At 63.0% G+C, this 20,053-nt stretch overlaps 2 protein-coding genes across 9 annotated transcripts; both read left to right on the top strand.

The window, feature by feature from the left end:
- The first annotated feature begins 1,735 nt into the window (after positions 1-1,735).
- CELF6 (CUGBP Elav-like family member 6) lies at positions 1,736-20,053 on the top strand. 8 transcript variants are annotated; one of them, XM_062612088.1, is made up of 13 exons: positions 1,736-2,004; positions 6,049-6,131; positions 13,204-13,252; positions 14,570-14,695; positions 15,293-15,372; positions 15,819-15,962; positions 16,312-16,456; positions 16,531-16,680; positions 16,939-17,001; positions 17,841-17,921; positions 18,018-18,161; positions 19,204-19,359; positions 19,558-20,053. In XM_062612088.1, the coding sequence occupies exons 1-12, from the start codon at positions 1,752-1,754 to the stop codon at positions 19,329-19,331; spliced, it is 1,446 nt and encodes a 481-aa protein (XP_062468072.1). In that variant the 5' UTR covers positions 1,736-1,751; the 3' UTR covers positions 19,332-19,359; positions 19,558-20,053. The 8 variants fall into 8 exon arrangements, with proteins under 8 accessions (XP_062468072.1, XP_062468074.1, XP_062468073.1 ...); XM_062612090.1 differs by having other exon boundaries at positions 14,567-14,695; positions 16,321-16,456; XM_062612089.1 differs by having other exon boundaries at positions 14,567-14,695; positions 17,844-17,921.
- Positions 7,308-8,767, top strand: LOC134160233 (anti-sigma-I factor RsgI2-like; the record flags this gene model as incomplete). The annotated part of the gene is given in 7 exon segments (XM_062612037.1): positions 7,308-7,834; positions 7,918-7,979; positions 8,023-8,096; positions 8,098-8,219; positions 8,221-8,311; positions 8,313-8,355; positions 8,358-8,767. Coding segments are annotated over 7 exon segments (1,329 nt in total), but the record flags the coding sequence as incomplete, so codon positions are not given.

The raw sequence follows: 20,053 nt of genomic DNA, 5'->3' as shown, positions 1-20,053 counted from the left end.
AGAATTTGTGCCCCTTTCCTGCATTTTTTTTTGGTTGTGAGTATTGTCCTGATCTTGCGTTTCAGGCGGTGCGGTGGGAGCCGGGAGTGTCAATCTGCTGCCTGTCGGTGCTGGCAATCCTCTTGGATTGAGTAACCCAAAAGACCAAAGTAATCATAATTATAATCATGATTTGATGTGGTTCTGAGTCCTAAAGCACTCTGAAAGGCCGGTGTAACTAGTGCTAGCGCCATCAAGCACCGATCAGAAGCTCCTTACTCCATGAGGACATCCTGTGCTCTGCCCCTTGTCCCCACCAGTGCCACCCAGCATCCCCACGGCATCCTCTGGGCTCCACTTCGGGAAGCATCACTTGGCACCACAAAGGCCTCAGGGAGCTGTGGAGCAGCAGCTTTACCTCCTGGGCCGGCCTCTGGTGCTTTAGAGCTGGTGTTTGCCCCGTGCCTGCGCGGCAGGGGGTGGCACAGACCCCTCCTCGTGTGGCCCTTTCTCCCCAGCACATCTATTTCGGTGAGCGCGGAGCAGGCGGTGCCGCGTGAATCACCCGGGGCTCGACGGGATTAAAAATAAACCCAGGCGCTGGAGAGGAGCAGCCAGAGCGCGGCGGGGGGGATGCGGAGACCCCCGCGGGTGGGCACCACGGGCACCGAATCCTTCCAGTGGGTGCTGCTGGGACGGGCTTGCGCGTGCCTGCGTGTAGAGACTCGCATGTGGGTGCCCGCGAGCACGTGTGTTTGTGTACCTGCTTGCACACACGTGCAGATGCAGCACAGGCTGGCAGCGCGGGCATGGAGCTGCACGTGCCTGTGCACGCCCTTGCGTGTGCTCGTGAGCGCTCCTGCAACCACGCGTGTGCACCTGCAGTGCGTGCGTGTGCCTGCACACGTGTGTGCCTGCGCGCCCTTGAGCATGCATGCGTGTGCGCACGCACTCCCGCGACACGCCGGCGCTTGTAGGGACCTGCGCACGCTCGCACACATGCACAAACCCAGGCTCACACGTGCTCGCACATGCCTGCACACGCATGCCAGTGTGCTGAGGAAGCCCCCCCCCTCAAGCCCTGCTGCTTCTCTGGGAGTAATTAATTAACAACCGTGCCAGGTATTAAAGGCGTTTGGTCTAATTACAGATGTTTCGGGGTGACACAGGGTCCATTGAGGTGAAAAACGCAACAAAGCGCCAACATCGTCCCCTTTCCGGCTTGTTTGGGGTGTTCACATCCCGCCCAAGGTGGGTGTTAACTCTGGAACCTACTGAGGGCCGCGGGGGGCGGCTCAGCCTCTCGGCCGGTCCCGCTTCGGGTGGCGGGGGGTGATGGGGATGACGGGGGGGGTGACGGGGTGTGACGGGGTGTGACGGGGTGTGACGGGGTGTGACGGGGTGTGACGTGGGGTGTGACGGAGGCCGGAGCGCGGTGGGGCAGAAGGGGCTGGGGCGGGCCCGGCAGGGGGCAGTAGTAGGCGGAGCCGGGGTCCCCCCGCGCGGCTGCCGGCCTCCCCTCTCCTGATTGGCCGCCGCTGCCTCATTATGCTAATGACCTGCGTCTCGCCGGGGCCAGCCTGCTGACGTCACCAGCCCGCGGGTTGTTGGGGGGGGGGGGGGGGGGGGGGGGCAGTGCCGTGAGCGGAGAGGCCCGGGCCGAGCCGAGCGGTTCCGAGCGGTTCCGAACGGCGCCGAGCGGGGCGGGGCGGGGCGGGGCGGGGCGGCGGGCGCCTCCCGCAGCGGCGGCGGCGGCGGCGGCGGAGCGGGCCATGGCCGCGGCGGGCAGCGGCGTGGCGGCGGCGGAGGCGGGCGCGGCGTTCAGCACCGCGAACAGCGGCCGGGTGAACGGGCTGAGCCGCCCGCCCGGCGCCATCGCCATGAAGGATCACGACGCCATCAAGCTCTTCGTGGGGCAGATCCCGCGTAACCTGGAGGAGAGCGACCTCAAGCCGCTCTTCGAGGAGTTCGGCCGCATCTACGAGCTCACCGTGCTCAAGGACCGCTTCACCGGCATGCACAAAGGTACCGGGGGCGCCGAGCCTGCCCGCGGGGCGCGACCGGGGCGGGGAGCGGGGGGGGAGACACCCGAATGGGGGCTCCCCTCGGGTAGGACGCCCTGAGGTGCAGCCGTGGTCTGAGTACCCCTGAGATGGGGCACCCTGGTATGGGGTGTCCCAGAGGAGGGGGTGCCCCTGCGGTGGTGCACCTCTGAGGGGGGACACCTCTGAGGTGGAGCGCCCAAACACGGAGCACCCTTGAAGTGGAGTTATCCTCAGTCTGGAGGTAGCCCCTAAGGTGGGGATACCCCTGATGTGAAGGTACCCCTGAGCTGGGGGCACCCTGAAGGTGGAGGTGTGCTGGAGGTGGGGTTCCCTGGTATGGGGTACCCCTGAGGTGGAGGCACTGGTATGGTCACCCTGGTATGAGGCACCCCTGGGGTGAAGATACCCCTGACGAGGGGACACTCAGGTGTGGGGCATCCTGGTTTGTGACCCCCCCCTAAGTCTGGGGTACCCCTGAGGCAGAAGGCACCCATGTAAGGTGGAGGTACCAATGGGATGGGGACACCCACTCAGGGTTTGGGTCCCTGCCTGGGATGAGGAGCTGCCATCTGGCTTGGGGACACCCCCGGGGTCAGAGCACCCCAGGGCTACAGCACCCCAGTGGAGTTCAGGACATGTGCCTGCACTGGGGACACCTGTCTGGCATCAGGGCACCCACCTGGGATACAGGCACCCACTGCGGATGGGGGCACCCACCTGGGATACAGGCACCCACTGCGGATGGGGGCACCCATTTGGGATACAGGCACCCATTTGGGATACAGGCACCCGCTGCGGATGGAGGCACCCATTTGGGATACCGGCACCCACTGCGGATGGGGGCACCCATTTGGGATACAGGCACCCACTGCGGATGGGGGCACCCATTTGGGATACCGGCACCCACTGCGGATGGGGGCACCCATTTGGGATACCGGCACCCACTGCGGATGGGGGCACCCATTTGGGATACAGGCACCCACTGTGGATGGGAGCAGCCATTTGGGATATAGGCACCCACTGTGGATGGGGCCACCTATTTGGGATACAGGCACCCACTGCGGATGGGGGCACCCGTTTGGGATACTGGCACCCACTGCGGATGGGGGCACCCATTTGGGATACAGGCACCCACTGTGGATGGGGCCACCTATTTGGGATACAGGCACCCACTGTGGATGGGGCCACCTATTTGGGATACAGGCACCCACTGTGGATGGGCGCACCCATTTGGGATACAGGCACCCACTGCGGATGCAGGCACCCATTTGGGATACAGGCACCCACTGCAGATGGAGGCACCCATTTGGGATACAGGCACCCACTGTGGATGGGGCCACCTCTTTGGGATACAGGCACCCACTGCAGATGGGGGCACACATTTGGAATACAGGCACCCACTGTGCATGGTGGCACACATTTGGGATACAGGCACCCACTGCAGATGGGGGTACCCATTTGGGATAAAGGCACCCACTGCGGATGGGGACACCCATTTGGGATGCAGGCACACACTGCGGATGGAGGCACCCATTTGGGATACAGGCACCCACTGCGGATGGAGGCACCCATTTGGGATACAGGTAGCCACTGTGGATGGAGGCACCCATTTGGGATACAGGCACCCACTGTGGATGGAGGCACCCATTTGGGATACAGGCACCCACTGTGGATGGAGGCACACACACTGTGGATGGAGGCACCCATTTGGGATACAGGCACCCACTGTGGATGGAGGCACCCATTTGGGATACAGGCACCCACTGTGGATGGAGGCACCCATTTGGGATACAGGCACCCACTGTGGATGGAGGCACCCATTTGGGATACAGGCACCCACTGGGGATGGAGGCACCCATTTGGGATACCGGCACCCACTGTGGATGGAGGCACCCATTTGGGATACAGGCACCCACTGCGGATGGAGGCACCCATTTGGGATACAGGTACCCACTGTGGATGGAGGCACCCATTTGGGATACAGGCACCCACTGTGGATGGAGGCACCCATTTGGGATACAGGCACCCACTGGGGATGAGGCACCAGGCCTCTGAGAGCCCCCAGGACCAGGGCTGCCCAGCTGCACCTGGCACAGGGAGCAGAGCACCTGAGCAGAGGCGTGCCGAGGGCTGCATGTGTGCACTGCTGAGGTCTCTATGGACCCCCCCCCCCCCCATAAGCCAGGGTCTGTGGCACTGGAGCAGGGTCAGGGCACCCTGGGTGTCACCCGGACAGGATCCTCCTCACCCTGTCACCGAGCGCCTGTGCCACGGGCAGCGCCCACATCACCGGGACTTCCTGGGAAGCTGAGACTTGGTGCTTGTGGATGGCGCCCTCCGGCCATGGGGCAGCCGCCGTGAACCGCACCATTCTCATCACCGCGCCCTCCCGAATGCCCCCGGGTGTTTCCGAACCGCCCGTGTGCCACAAACAACGGGATTCACACCTCGCCAGGGCCCCTCGGCGCCTCTTCCAGCACGGGCTTCAACTGCTGCGGCCCAGACACACGCTTGAACTGCGGATGTTCCTCTCATTCGAGCACCATCCTTCCTCCCGGCGAGCCTCTGGAGCGGGACCGCTCCGGCCCCAGCCCTCCCAACTCCCCCGGAACGCCTGGGCACCAGCCACGTTGTTGCTGTAGGGGAAATGGGGAAGAAAACGAAGGGATAAAGAGCGGCGAGGAGGAAGCCAACACGATTACGGATGGTAAACACTGGAAATGGCACCGGGGCTGACGCGAGCTGCTGCGCTGACCTCCCCTTTCCACCCGCAGTGGGATAATGTTTAACCAGGGGGATCTCTCCTCGCTCCCCGCGCGGGTTGATGTCCCCAGCACCCTGCGGCGGGGCGAGGGACCCCGTCCCTTGGTGTCCCCCCGCACCACTGTCGTGCTCCCTCCCCTCCCAGGCACGCTGATTGTACTTATTAAGAGTTATTAATACTTAATCAGCTGGCGGATTTAATTGTGCCAATATTAAAAATGCATCAATGTCAATTTTATTCATTAAATATTTACTTTGTTGAAGGGAAACTGTTTTGCTGCTGTTTTAATATCACTTTCAGGCACTTTTGGATGTGACCCCAGCAAACTGGGGGGGAGCCCTCGGGGAGGGAGCAGTGTGGTGGTGGCACAGGGACCGGCATGTTCCCGCAGGGACGGAGAGGCGGAGGGGAGAGGACCGGACCCGGTCCCTAGGGCTTGCTCGTCACCAGCTCTGGGCAAACGAGTGGCGTGGCAGCGTGAGTCAGCGTGGGAAAACCTCACCCCAGGCGTATTGCTGGTTCCCAAAGCGCCAGGATGTCGGAGGAGCCGTGCCTCATCCCGAGGAGGATGCTCGGAGCTGGGAGCAGCGCGGCGCCCAGCCACGATGCGTGGCCTGCCCGGACGCCTGGAGATCTGCTTCCCTGAGGCTTCAGCTGCAGCTTCCCCCAGAGCGCCGCTGCTGCCCGTGTGCTGCTGCTGCTGCCCTGCTCCTTCCTTCATCCCACTGCTCCAGCTCCCATCCTGTTTCGGGGCTGAGCTCTGGGCCTGCTGGTGGTGGTGCCCTCTTGGGTGCCGGGGTGCCACGGTGACAGGGTGCTGGGTGTGATGGTGCTGGGTGCCAGGGTGCCACAGTGCTGGGGTGCTGGGTGCCAGTGTGCTGGACATGACAGTGCTGGGTTCCAGGGTGCCACAGTGCTGGACATGATGGTGCCAAGATGCTGGGTGCCAGGATGCCAACAATGCTGGGTGCTGGACATTATGGTGCCACGGTGCTGGGGTGCTTGGTGCCAGGGTGCCACACTGCTGGACATGACAGTGCCACGATGCTAGGGTGCTGGATGCCACCTTGCTGGGGTGCTGGGTGTCACAGTGCTGGTGTGCGTGGTGCTGGATATCAGAGTCCCAGGGTGCTGGATGCCACAGTGCCACGGTGCCAGGGTAGGAGGGTGCTGGTGCCAGGGTGCTGGGTGCCCCAGTGCCACATTTGTGTGCCTGGGGCTGGGCATTAGGACACTGACCCTGTCTCCCGGTCTCCACAGGCTGTGCCTTCCTCACCTACTGCGCCCGCGACTCGGCCCTGAAGGCGCAGAGCGCCCTGCACGAGCAGAAGACGCTGCCGGGGGTGAGTGACACCGGGGTGAGCTGGGGCAGGGCACGGGGACGGGGACACGGACCCGGGGTGCGGGAGCAGGAGCCGCTTCCAGCGGCCGCAAACCGAGGCATCGATTTTGCTGGCTCCCGCGTGTGCTGCGCTTTCTGTGGGCTCCGACCTCCCGAGCTTAACAAAGTGAAAATAAATATTTAATTATTCGCCTAAATAAAAATCAATAGGGCCGCTGCTTGGCTGGGAAAGCGCCGGGCCCCGGGAATATCCATCCCTGCCTCGGGAGCGCAGAGCTGACGGAGCAGGACGAGGTTCATGTCCTGAGCCGCGCTCTCACCCATGGTTTAGTGCATCAGTAGGTTTAAGGTTTAACAGCCCACTTTGGCACCCTAAAGGAGGTGCAGGTTCGGGCCCTGCCTGTGGGCATGGGGTTGGGACTTGCCTTCATCCCTTCTCATCACACGCTCTCTGTGTGTACACGCATGGGCGAGGTGTATGGTCGCTGTAGCTGCTCACTTCTCACCCTGCACCCCTGGTGCGCGGGGTGAGCACAGGGGTGCACGTGTGAGTAGGTGCTTGCAGGTGGGTGTGTGGGCATGTGCCCATGTGGAGGACGTGCCTGTGCACACCCCTCTGTGCAGGTGTGCATGCAGCGGTGCGGGGTGTGCATCCGCCAGGGCACACAGCCGCAGCAAGTGTGCACACCCCTGTGCTTGTTGTGCTCACACCCCTGTGCCTACGCCCCCTTGTGCTTGTGCCCACACCCCTGCAAGCTCTTGCACACCTCTGCACACCCCTCTACGCTTGTGCACACCTCTCTCTGCTTCTGTTTACAACCCTGTGTGCTTGTACATGCACCCCTGGGTTTATGCACACCCCCTGTAGCTGTGTACACCCTCCGTGTTCGTGCTTATACCCACACGTGCCTGTGCACACCGTACAGTTGTGCACTCCCCATGTATCTGTGCGCACCCCTCTGTGCTTGTACACACCCCCCCATGCTCATGAGCTCTCTGTGCTTCTGCACACCGCTGTGTGCTCCTCCTCACACCCCTGTGCCTGTGCACAACCCCATGTGCTTGTGCACACCCGTCTGGACTTGTCCACATTCTCTTATACTTGTGCACACCCCTCTCTGATTGTGCATAGCCATGTGTGCCTGTGAACACTTCCATGTAGTGGTGACAGCCACGTATGCTTGTACTCACACCTGTACCAGTGCTCACACCCCTGTACCTGTGCTCACCCTGTACCTGTGCTCACACTGTACTTGTGCTCATACCCCTGTACCTGTGCTCACACCCCTGTACCTGTGCTCATACCCCTGTACCTGTGCTCACACCCCTGTATCTGTGCTCATGCTGTACCTGTGCTCATACCCCTGTACCTGTGCTCACACTGTACTTGTGCTCATACCCCTGTAGCTGTGCTCACACCCCTGTACCTGTGCTCACCCTGTACCTGTGCTCACACCCCTGTACCTGTGCTCACACCCCTGTACCTGTGCTCATACCCCTGTACCCGTGCTCACCTGTACCTGTGCTCATACCCCTGTACCTGTGCTCACACTGTACTTGTGCTCATACCCCTGTACCTGTGCTCACACTGTACTTGTGCTCATACCCCTGTAGCTGTGCTCACACCCCTGTACCTGTGCTCATACCCCTGTACCTGTGCTCACACCCCTGTACCTGTGCTCATACCCCTGTACCTGTGCTCACCTGTACCGGTGCTCATGCCGTACCCGTGCTCATACCCCTGCACCTGTGTTCACCTGTACCTGTGCTCACCCTGTAACTCTGCTCACACTGTACCTGTGCTCACACCCCTGTACCTGTGCCCACCTGTACCTGTGCTCATACCCCTGTACCTGTGCCCACCTGTACCTGTGCTCATACCCCTGCACCTGTGTTCACCTGTACCTGTGCTCACCCTGTACCTCTGCTCACGCTGTACCTGTGCTCACACCCCTGTACCTGTGCTGATACCCCTGTACCTGTGCCCACCTGTACCTGTGCTCACACCCCTGTACCTGTGCCCACCTGTACCTGTGCTCACACCCCTGTACCTGTGCCCACCTGTACCTGTTCTCATACCCCTGCACCTGTGTTCATGTGTACCTGTGCTCACCCTGTACCTCTGCTCACGCCTGTGCCCACCTGTACCTGTTCTCACACCCCTGTACCTGTGCTGATACCCCTGTACCTGTGCCCACCTGTACCTGTTCTCACACCCCTGTACCTGTGCCCACCTGTACCTGTGCTCATACCCCTGTACCTGTGCTCACACCCCTGTACCTGTGCCCACCTGTACCTGTTCTCATACCCCTGCACCTGTGTTCACCTGTACCTGTGCTCACCCTGTACCTCTGCTCACGCTGTGCCTGTGCTTACACCCCTGCACCTGTGTTCACCTGTACCTGTGCTCATACCCCTGTACCTCTGCTCATGCTGTACCTGTGCTCACACCCCTGTACCTGTGCTGATACCCCTGTACCTGTGCCCACCTGTACCTGTTCTCATACCCCTGCACCTGTGTTCACCTGTACCTGTGCTCACCCTGTACCTCTGCTCACGCTGTGCCTGTGCTCACACCCCTGTACCTGTGCCCACCTGTACCTGCGCTCGTGTCCCCGTGTGTACCCCACTCCGGGCAGGCCCCGCCCCCGGCGCGTCTTGGGGGCGTGTCCAGGCTCGGAGGGGGCGTGTCCCGACCGAAGCCCCTCCCCTCGGCTCGGCTCGGCCCGGCTCGATTCGGCTCGGCTCGGCGGGGCTGCGGCCGCCCCTCCCTCCCGCCCCGCCTCCCGCGCGCCGCTGCGCGAGCCGAGCCGAATCGGGCCAGACCGAGCCGAGCCGAGCAGAGCCGAATCGAACCGAGCCCCCCCGCCGGGTCCGGCCGGCCCGAGCCGAACCGAGCCGAGCGGAGCCGAACGGAGCCGAGCCGGGCCGGGCCGGGCCGGGCCATGCAGCTGCCGCAGGTGCCGGCGCCGGGGCCGCGGCCGCCCGTGCTGTGGGTGCCCGCCGGGTCCAAGATCCTCTGCATCGAGGTAGGGCCCCGCCTTTGTCTCCACCGGCTCGGCCCGGGGTCTGCACCCGCGGGTGCTCGCAGGCGGGCAGGGGTGGATGGGGGTGATGGTGAGGGCGGTGGATGTGCGGCCGGGGATGGGGTGTTGGCGGGGGGGGGGTATTTGCACCCGGGGATGTGGTGTGTGAGCGCGGGTGATGGTGAGGAGGGTGCATCCGCACCCAGGGGTGAGGTGGCTGTGTTGGGAGGGCGGTTGTTGGTGGTGAGGGTGTATTTGCACGCAGGGATGAGGGTTGTGTGTGTTGCTGTATCTGCATCCAGGGATGGAGAGAGGGTGTTGGCAGTGGGGTGTTGGTGAAGGGGGTGTATCTGCACGCAGGGATGCTCTGTGTGTGAGTGTGGGTGTTGGTGAGGAGGGTGTATCTGCACCCAGGAACGGTGTGTGTGTGGGGGGTGGTGAGCAGGGTGTATTTGCAGGCAGGGATGGAGTGTGTGCATGCCTGTGTTGGTGAAGAGGGTACATCCGCACCCAGGGATGGGCTTGTTTGTGTGTTGGCTGGAGGGTGTATTTTTCCTCCGGGTGTTGTGTGTGTGGTTGCAGGTGTGCAAAGGGATGTGCTCGGGGGGGGGTGTTGCACCCACACGTGGTGCAGGGGTGCGTGCGTGCATTGGCAGGGGCACAGTTTTGCCCCGGGGTGTGCACAAGAGCGGTTGCACCCGGGGATGGTGAGTGTGTGAGCGTGCCGATGGCTCCGTGCGTGTGCCAGCGGGTGCTGAGCGTGTCTCTGCACCCAGCGATTGTGCGCGCGGCGCTGGGCTGTGGGTGTGCGTGGGCCTGGAGGTGGCGGTGCTGGGGGTGTGTGCACGTGTGTGTGCGCGCCCGCTGGGTGTGAGCAGGAGCACGTGTGTGCATGCGGGTGTTGCTGGGCTCCCACACTGTGCGCGGGGCTCAGGTGTATGTGGATGGGTTGTGGGTGCTGCTGGGGGGTGTCCAGCGCCGGGTGTCCACAGCGCTGCCGGGGCCCCACTGTGGGTCCCACTGCTGCAGTGGGGAAACTGAGGCAAGGGGTGTTGTGTTCCTGCCTGGCACGGGGGTGTGTGTCTGTGCTTGTGCGGGATCCACAGCTGCAGGGAGGGCACTGTGGGTGTTAGGTGGGGGTGTGGGTGCTCATGAGGTCTCGGGGTGTGCGGTGTAGGGGTGTTGTGTGCGGGTGTACACAGGGCTGGCCTGGGGCGGGTGTGTGGCTGCACGTGGGTGAACAGCGGCGCTAGGGCTGGTGTACACTGTGTGTGGGGCTGTGTGGGTGCAAGGTGCGGGTGTACTGTTATGCAGGGGGTGCTGAGGCAAGCGTGCCACTGTGGGTGGGTGTGCGTGGAGGTTGCATGTGCTGTGTGTGGCGCTGCGGTTGTGCTCAGGGCTGTGCAGGAGTGGGAGTGCGGCTGTAGGGGGTGTGTGGTTGTGCGTGGGGGTGTGCTGGGATGGTTGCGCGCCTGCGCAGGGTTGTGCAGCGGTGCGACTGTCCCCAGCCCGGCTGTGCCCTCTTGCTGTGAGTGCACCCCTAGGACTATGGCAGGGTGTTCCTGTGGTGGGAGGCTGCCTGTACCCAAGCGCCTGTCTCCCTGCACTGGGTGTTGGCTGCCTGGAGGTCCTCAGGGTGATGCAGGCACCAGCCTCCCACAGGCACCCGCTGCTCCAGCTCCACCCGGCACCTCCACCTCGGCTCACTCGGGTGCACAGTGGCCTCATGGGTGCACCGGCTGTTGGGTGCAAGGAGGAGGGTGACCCCGAGGAAGGAGCTCTACCCCCTGCCCAGGCTGCTGGGGGGCTCCGAATTTGGGTGGGGGACAGTGACAGTGCCCAAGCAGTCAGGAGGTGGTTCAGCAACCAATGGTGACCCCCTTGGCTGTTGCACTGTGGTGGTGTGGCCATGGGGTGCCATAGCCGGTGCTCTGTGGGGCACCCACGGGTGCTGGTGGGTGCTGGGACACCCCAGACAGGATCTCTGGTGACACTGGGTGCATTGGCATGGCCCTGGGGTGTGTGAGGATGGGGGAAAATGGGTGAGCATTGAGGGTTGGATGTGTGAGTGCTGTGGGGTGGAAAGGTGGGTGGTGGGGAGATGGGGATGAATGGGCAGGTGTGAGGGTGCTACGGGGGTGCACGGATGAATGGATGGGTGGATGCGTTTTGGGGGTATGGGTGGGTGCTATGGTGGTGGGTGGGTGCTATGGTGGTACATGGGTGTTATGGTGATGGGTGTTGGGGGATGAATGGGTGAGTCTTGGGGTAAGATGGGTGGATGGGTGATTGTGGGTGTCAGGGAGGGATGAGTGGATGAACGGGTGGATGGATGGATGGATGAATGGGTAGGTGGGTGGGTGGGTGTCAGGGGGTGGATGGATGGGTGTCAGGAGCAGGGGGAGATCGCTGGGTGGTTGGTTGGGTGCCAGGAGTAGGATGGAGGCCTGTTGGGCAGTGGTGGGTGACTGTGTGGGTGCAGGGGTGCTGTGGGGACAGAGGGAGAGGTAGGCACCATCCCCCTGTGCCCAGTAGGGGTCTGGGTGCCCACATCATCTGCCTGTGCCATGGGAGCTGGCACCGGGGGCACTGAGCACCCCGGGTGGGAACGGGGCGATGCCGGGGGTACCAAACCCCTTTTCCAGGGGTGTCCCCAGGCTGGGGCTGTTTGTCCCGGTGCGGTGCAGGGCCCTGGGGAAGGTGAGCTGGTCCCTGAGGTCTGACATTTATAAACATCAGCCGCTCCCGGAGAATCAATACAGTTTAATAACCAGCGAGCGGAGACGGGAGACACATCAAAATGACACTCTGCGGCTCCCTAAATGTTATTCTAAATCATCCTCGCTGCCTTTATTGCATTAAGCACACAGCAGCAGGCCTGGAAATATATTCCATCGGAGGCCATGCAATGGGAAACGGGACTGGTGGGTCAGCGGATGGGGGCAGCTCCCCCACCCAAAATTGGGGTCCGTCCTCCCGGCCGCAGCAGGGACATGGGGACAGGGGGATGCTGGCTCTGCTGTCACAGCCTCCTGGCTTTAGGGTGAGCCCCTTTGCAGGGGATGGGGTGGATGCCTGAGGGACGGGTGACACGAGGGCAGCTGGGTGGCCCCATGTCCCTCGGTGGCTCCTGGGGACTCGGTCCCCTCCCTGGACCATCCCTGGCTCTGCGCTGACATTTCTCCCTGCGTTTCCCTGGAGACGAGACGGTTGCTGTGGAAACCTCCCTCCTCCTCTTCCTTATCCATCCTCTTCCTCACCCTGGGATGGGAGGGGGGCCCTGATGCTGCCCTCACCCAGCCCCTACATTTGTTGCCCCCTCCGTGGGTGCACAGGGGGAGCCCGGGGTGGGGGTACCCACCCGCGTGCGTGCTCGAGCCGTGTACGTGTGTGCACACACCCGCCCCGTCATGCGTGACATCCTGCCGTTGCCGTGACGACCCCATCGAGCACATGGCTCTGGCTCTGCAGCATCGCGGGGGAAGCACGCTTGTTGCCATAGAAACGGCCGTAATTGTAGCGTTTTTCAGCTAAAAGAGGGGGGAAAAAGGAGGGGGAGAGAGGAGGAGAAATGGCTCCGCGGGGCAGCGGGCCAGGGGTGTGCCTGGCGTGTCCTGCTGCACACGCGTGTCACAGCCGCAGGTCCGCACGGCGGTGACGCACGGTAGGAGGCCGGAATTGGGTGGGAATGAGGCACAGGGCCGCGCTGGTGGCGGTGCTGCCAGGCTGGCCGGGTGCTGCTGCTGCCTCTGCAGTCCTTTGCAGTCGAGGAAAGCGGGCAGGCGGCCAAGGCTGGCACCGGCGGCCCGTGGGCGCCTGCGGCACCGGGTGCCCATCCTCGGGTGCCCGTCCCCAGGGCCGCAGTAGCGCCCTGTGCCCCTGGCACCCCCGGTGCCCTGTGCCCACGAGCCCTGGCTCTGTTCTTGCAGGTCCCTTCCGTGCTCCCTGTGCCAGGCTGGGGCCAAATCCTGCCGTTCCCCATGGAAAGGGTTGGGGAGGGGGGCACGGCGCCACCACTGACCGCCCGCTCCCGCTTGTGTGTTGCAGATGAACCGCCCCATCCAGGTGAAGCCAGCCGACAGCGAGGGCCGAGGAGGTAGGTCCCCCCTTCCCCAGCTGCCCAGTGTAGACAGGGGGTCAGGGCCACCCATAGGGTGACAGGGGGCATGGTGGCATCATGGAGGCTGCCATTTCGTTTGCAGAGAAACCCCCAAAGGAGCTGCCTGTGCTGGTGGCATCCAAACCCAAGCGCAAAATGAATGTGATCTCGGCTCTCCCTGCCTGCCCAGCTTGAGAGAGCATCTTGATGTCATGCTGGGAACATCCTGACATCATGCCAGGAACCTCCCAATGTCATACCCGACATCTGACAGCCCCTTTGCCTGTCAAACAGCCCATTTACCCACCTGCAGCTGACTGTGGGGACCCTGCAGAGCTGGGGTGCAGGAAGGAGTCAGCCACACATGGCCTGAGCCCCTCTCAAACAGAAGTTGCCACCTCCCTCCCCCAGGTTCTCCATGGGGCTGTGCTGCTTCCAGGCTGAGTCAATCATCTGGGCAAACCTGCAGGAATTGGATGAAAGCCCCCAGCATTACTGGTGCCGAGGGCTGGGAGCACTGGGATGCTTGCATGGGGCCGCTGGCCCTGGGCTCGGGCAGCTGGGATAGATGTTGCCCTGTTAAAACCATGCTGTTAAACACACCACGAGCTGCGCCCAGCACATCCCAGATAAATCACCCGCTTACCGAGTGTCATTGGGGAAGGGTTAAAGATGGATGGGGCAGTTCGGGCGCCCGGCTCCGGGCCCCTCTCCGGGGCAGCAGCGCTCCCCGAAGCCGCCCTGGCTGGGAGATGGTTTATGTTGAGCAGAGAGCACAGCAGCCCTGTTCCCCGAGCTGATCCTTAACGGGCGGAGCATTAATTGTCTGCTGCCATTATTTATTTATTTGCTGGCGGGGCTCCTGACAGGGCACCTGATTCTCTTTGTCAAAAGCCATTAGCGTGCGGCGGGAGCGCGCGCCCGCGAGACGGATGCTGCGAATAATCGTGAACTTCTCCTTATTTACTCTCCCTCCCTCCCTCCCTCCCGTCGGGGCTGGGTTATTTGTGTCCCCTGGGCACGGCCCGCGGCTGTGGGTTCTTCGCCAGTGGATCACAGGGAGGCAATCGCTGCCGGTTTGCGGCTCCCTTTGTTTCCCAGCCACAGCGGTGCCGGGGGAGCTGGGAAAAGCCCCAGCTCCCGGCCCTCAGGCGGCTCTTTCCCGGCGTCACCTCCTCCTGCCGGGGAGGTTTTCCCACCCGGAGCCGGGTGTAGGATGGAGGTGATAAACCCCGCGCTTGGCTGCTGGATCGGCGGCGCCGGCGTTACCCGGCGCTTCCTGCGTCCCAACGGGCTGGGTTTTGCTTTTAGAAGACAGGAAGCTCTTTGTGGGCATGCTGGGGAAGCAGCAGAGCGAGGACGATGTCCGGCGCCTCTTCGAGCCCTTCGGCCAGATTGAGGAGTGCACCATCCTGCGAGGGCCCGACGGAGCCAGCAAAGGTGGGCAGCGGGGTGGGCACAGGGGGGTGAGCACAGAGGGGTGAGCACAGAGGGGTGAGCACGGTGGGGTGAACACAGTGGAGTGGGCACAGTGGGGTGAGCACAGGGGGGTGGGCACAGAGGGGTGAGCACAGTGGGGTGGGCACAGGGGGGTGAGCATGGTGGGGTGAACACAGTGGAGTGAGCACAGGGGGGTGGGCACAGAGGGGTGAGCACAGTGGGGTGAGCACAGGGGGGTGAGCACGGTGGGGTGAACACAGGGGTGAGCACAGAGGGGTGAGCACGGTGGGGTGAGCACGGTGGGGTGAGCACGGTGGGGTGAGCACAGTGGGGTGAGCACAGGGGGGTGAGCACAGGGGGGTGAGCACGGTGGGGTGAACACAGTGGGGTGAGCACAGGGGGGTGAGCACAGAGGGGTGAGCATGGTGCGGTGGGCACAGTGGGGTGAGCACAGGGGGGTGAGCACAGGGCAGTGAGCATGGTGGGGTGAGCACGGTGTGGTGGGCACAGTGGGGTGGGCACGGTGGGGTGAGCAGGCAGCACCAGCTCCTGCAGCACCCAAGTCCAACCTCTCCCATGTCCCCTCTCTGCCTTTAGGTTGTGCCTTTGTGAAGTACGGCAGCCACGCCGAGGCACAGGCTGCCATCAACAGCCTGCATGGCAGCCAAACCATGCCGGTAAGTGCAGGCTCTCACCCTGCCCTGTTCGACCCCGTGCTGCCTGCATAATCCAATCAGTAGCTCATTTGATCCTCTGTCTAATTGGATCAAAATCCTACAGACCAGCAGTTTGTTGGCCAGATCACCCCGAGGTTCATCCTTGCCCGGGCACTGGGGATGGTGCTCAGGGCTAATTCCCTCCCCGCTGCAGAAAGGGGCTGTTTAATTAACGCCGAAGGTCAAAACTGTGAATGAGGAGGGGAAAAGGGAACGGAGGTCAGGGAGGAACACCGGCTATAATTAAACCTCGCATCGATTGCTGGTCGCTGCTGCCAAGGCGGCAGCATCCCAAGGGCTGAGGATGCTGCAGCCGCTGCGAGCTGGCTGGACCCTCCTGGAGCAGGGACACGTCCCGGGGGCATGGCCAGGGTCCTGCCGTCAGCCCCATCTTCCCCCCATCCCAGGGAGCCTCCTCCAGCCTGGTGGTGAAGTTTGCGGACACGGACAAGGAGAGGACCCTGCGGCGGATGCATCAGATGGCCGGGCAGCTGGGCATCTTCAACCCCATGACCATCCAGTTCGGCGCCTACGGGGCCTACACGCAAGCGGTAGGAGCCGGGGCTGGCCAGGACCTGGGGGGTTTGGGGGGTCCCGTGGCTGGTGGTGGTGGTTGTGCCTGCAGAAGCCTGCATGGGATTGTATCAGTGCCAGTGAATGCAGATGCCCATCAGGGTTGGTGCATCCCCATTTATGGGCACCACAGAGGGTTTCAGGGCACCAGGTGAGGATGGAGGGCGCAGGGGTCACCTTTGCTAGTGTCGCCTGTCCCTGAGTCCAGCAGCGGGTGGCATCCATCCCTCATGTGCGGGTGCAAAGAGGGAGATGCTGATTTATCCTCCCTGCTCCCCCTTCTCTCTGCCTCTCTCTTTCCCCTTTCCCCCCCTTTCTTTCCTTAAGATCATGCAGCAGCAGGCAGCCCTGATGGCGGCTGCGCAGGGCACCTGCCTCAACCCCATGGCTGCCATCGCGGCCGCCCAGATGCAGCAGATGGCCGCCTTCAACGTCAGCGGGCTGGTGGCTGCTCCCCTCACCCCATCGTCAGGTACAACCCCCCCCACGTGCCCCCCGTCCCGCCCAGCGCCCCCATGGGGTGTCACTGACCTCTCCGTGCCGCAGGTACGAGCACTCCCCCCGGCATCAGCACGGCGCCGGTGCCCAGCATCGCCACGCCGATCGGCGTCAACGGCTTCAGCCCGCTGCCGCCGCAGACCAACGGGCAGCCCGCCTCGGAGACCATCTACACCAACGGCATCCACCCCTACCCAGGTACCCCCCCGCAGCCGCTCGGCTCCCGCTGCGCTGCGCACCCCAGGAAGGCGCTGGGTGACCCCCAGCCGTGCGCCCGGCCCCACCGGAACCCTTCCTCCCTTGGCATCGCTGCCTCTGGTCTCGGCTTCCACGGAGCGGCAGGAGCAGCTCTGCCCCCCCGCGGCCGTGCTCGGCCCGGAGCCTTCTCCCATGGGATCTGTCCGTCTGGGGGCTCCTCTGGCTGATTCTCTCTTCCTTCTCCTTTTCTCTTCCCAGCTCAAAGCCCCACGGTGGCAGATCCCCTCCAGCAAGCCTACGCAGGCATGCAGCACTATGCAGGTCTCAAGCTTTGCTTTGCTTTCTTCCCTCTCTCCCCTTATTTGCTCCTCACCCTTTTTGGGGGGCAGGCATCAGCTTGGGGTTGAGCCACAGGTTTGGTGCGGTGTGCTTGGGCACGGATTAATGCAGTGAGCGCCGGGTGCCGTACCCCGGCAGGAGCTGCGGGGCAGCGAGGGGGTGATGCTGGTGCAGAATTCCATCCCCTCGTTCCCAGCAGCACGGATGCGCTCCCAGCACGGCCCTCCGTGCGGGTTTTGGGTGGAGGAACCTGAGTTTTAATGCCCATGGGGGAAAGCTGGCTGCAGTACCAGGAGAGGGGGCAAGGTTTGGGTGGTGATGGAGAGCTGGCTCCATGGCGGATCCTGCTGCTGGAGACAGCCATGGAGGCACCAAGATATCAGAGATCCTCGAATGTTCATCGTGTGGCTGAATCTGCTGGCCAGGGAGATGGGCTGCAGGAAGAAGGGAGTCAAAGCATCCTGTGGAAGTACATCGGGCCCGGCAGCCATTTCTTTAGGAGCACTACCAGTGACGTTCAGATTTTCCACAGAAAATCAAGTTTGGACTCCGAATTGTTGGGTTTTTCCAACCAAAAGTGCCAGCTTTCCTCAGCCTTGAGGCCATGTTGCTGCTGCCACCACTGTGCCCCTGGGAGAGCCATTCCTGCATCCCTGCCGTGCCGGGAGGCCGGGGCGGCGCTGGGGTGGGAAGGGCAGAGCCACGAGCCCGGGGCAGCAGAGGCAGCTCCATGGAGGGTGGCAGCGGGGCCGCCCCTGTTCCCGGCCCTGCGCAGGGCTGGGTGGGCGCCGGGGCCTCAGCTCCGCGTTTCTCTCTTGCAGCAGCGTATCCCACCGCTTACGCGCCCATCAGCCAGGCCTTCCCCCAGCAGGCGCCCATCATCCCGCAGCAGCAGCGAGAAGGTGAGGAGTCGTGGGGGGGCACCCGCGGTGGGGCTGGTGGCTCCTGCCCCCCCGTGCCTCGCGCCTGATGTGTGCCTGTCCCTTGTGTGTCACCAGGTCCCGAGGGCTGTAACCTGTTCATTTATCACCTGCCCCAGGAGTTCGGGGACGCAGAGCTCACGCAGATGTTTTTGCCTTTCGGCAACGTCATCTCTGCCAAAGTCTTTGTAGACCGTGCCACCAACCAGAGTAAATGCTTTGGTAAGTCCCGGTGTGTGGCTCTCCTTGGTGTCCCAGCTCACAGGTCCAGCTCTTCCCAGTCCCCAGCTCGGGGGTCTGGGTCAACATACCAGATCAGAGGTCCAGCTCTCTTCAACATCCCAGCTCCTCCTCAGCTCCAGCTTGGAGGTCCGGCTCTCCCTGATGTCCCAGCTCAGGGGTCTGTCCAGCTTGGGAGTCTGGCTGTCTCCAGTGTCTCATCTGTGGGGTCCAGCTCTCCCCAGCATCCCCAGCTCAGGGGTCGCACTCTCCCCAGTGTCCCAGCCCAGGGATCCTTCTCTCCATGAATTCCAGCTCTGGGGTCTGTCTGTCCCCAACATCCCAGCTCAGAGTCTGGCTGGGGCAGCACTGACTGCCCATGGGTGCATGGTGGCTGGGGCAGTGTGTCCGTCCTGGGGCCGCCGGGCACTTTCATGTCCCACACCGTGCCAGGACAGGACTCGCCCTCCTGCTGCCCCCTCTCCTGCTGTCCTCAGCCCAGTGCCCCCTCCTGCCAGGGAGGGTTGGTCACCGCGTGCTCTGCTCATGTGGCCAAGCGTCACCGCTGCCACCAGCCTGCTCTGGCCTGCAGGTCTGCCACCCACCCTGGTGTCCCTGTGCACCGTGTCAGTCCAGTGTCTTTGGAGGCTCCATCACCTGGGTGTCCCACGAGCCCACACGTCCTGTCCTCGTGTCCCCACAGACCTGCTCACCTTGGCGTGCCTGCAGTCCCTGACACTGATAGACCCTGTTGTACCAGTGACCCCGCAGGCCCCATCACCTTGGTGTCCCTGAGCACCACTCCAGTGTTCTGTGGACTCTCTTATGCTGGTGTCCCCACAGAGTCTGTCACCTCCATGTCCCTGCAGACCTTGGTGTCCCCAAAGATGCCATCAGCCCAGTCCCCTGCCATCTGGGGCTGCGCTGCTACCCCACTGTCCCCTGTCCCAGCATTACCCAAGCTGGGGCTGCCTGCGGGGTTTCATCGCCTCTGTTCAGTGTCAGCCTTGGATGTTTTTGGTGACAAACCCGTCCTTCGCCCCAGGTTTCGTCAGTTTTGACAATCCGACGAGCGCTCAGGCAGCCATTCAGGCCATGAACGGCTTCCAGATCGGCATGAAGAGGCTAAAAGTCCAGCTAAAGCGGCCGAAAGATGCCAACAGACCCTACTGACCCCTGCTCAGCCTGGCCCTGCGGAGAGGTGAGGGGGCTGGGGGCCTGGTGTGCCCCGGGGGACCCGGCAGTGGGGCTCTGCTCGTGCTGTGTTCCCTCCCACGGTGTCCTCGGGGGTCTCTGCACCCAGGACCATGCGCATGGGTTTGAGCGGGGTTTGTGTCCCTGTCCCCTCCCTCCTCTCCGTGCCCCGGGCACAGGCTGAGGCTCTGTCGCTGTTTTGCAGGTTGGGTGTCCCGGGGTGTCTGACGACTTTCCCCTTCCCCAAGTGCAGTATCCAAACCCGTAACTCTCTTTCTTTGCAACACACCCCGGAGGAGGCAGAGGAGGAGGAGATGGAGGAGCAGCGAAGAAGAGAGCCATTCTGGTCGTAGCTTTTCTTTCCTTTTTTGATTACTTTTACCCCAAACTGGTCTTGTTTGTTACTGAACGGGAACACGAGCGAGGAGGACGAGGAAGGAGGAGAGCGACGCGGCTCCGGGGCTGAGGTTCGCCGCCGGCCGCGTGCCGGGACTCAACGCCTCCCTCGCCGGGAGACGGGCGGAGGGCAGCCGGGATCCACTTTGTGGCTGGTGGTTTTGAAAGCACTCACTTGCTGCTACCGATTTCCCAGGAGAAACGAGGAAAAGAGGCTCCAAATGGATTCTTAAACCAAAGCCGGTGGGACGGGACCAGCCTCGGGCGCTTCACCTGGAGGATGCTTGGTTGGAAAAGGAAAAAGG

Source organism: Pezoporus occidentalis, unplaced genomic scaffold, assembly GCF_034315485.1.
Source record: "Pezoporus occidentalis ecotype Australia unplaced genomic scaffold, CSIRO_AGI_Poc_V1 ctg159, whole genome shotgun sequence".
NCBI classification, from domain to species: domain Eukaryota; kingdom Metazoa; phylum Chordata; class Aves; order Psittaciformes; family Psittacidae; genus Pezoporus; species Pezoporus occidentalis.
The sequence above is the reverse complement of the archived record's forward strand: the minus strand, read 5'-3'. Positions and strand labels throughout refer to the sequence as shown.

Coding starts and splice junctions, on each gene's coding strand:
- CELF6 (XM_062612087.1), top strand. CDS start 1,752: ATGGCCGCGGCGGGCAGCGGCGTGGCGGCGGCGGAGGCGGGCGCGGCG. Junction 14,696..15,292: donor GCCCGACGGAGCCAGCAAAG/GTGGGCAGCGGG, acceptor CTCTGCCTTTAG/GTTGTGCCTTTGTGAAGTAC. Junction 16,457..16,530: donor TCCCCTCACCCCATCGTCAG/GTACAACCCCCC, acceptor TCCGTGCCGCAG/GTACGAGCACTCCCCCCGGC.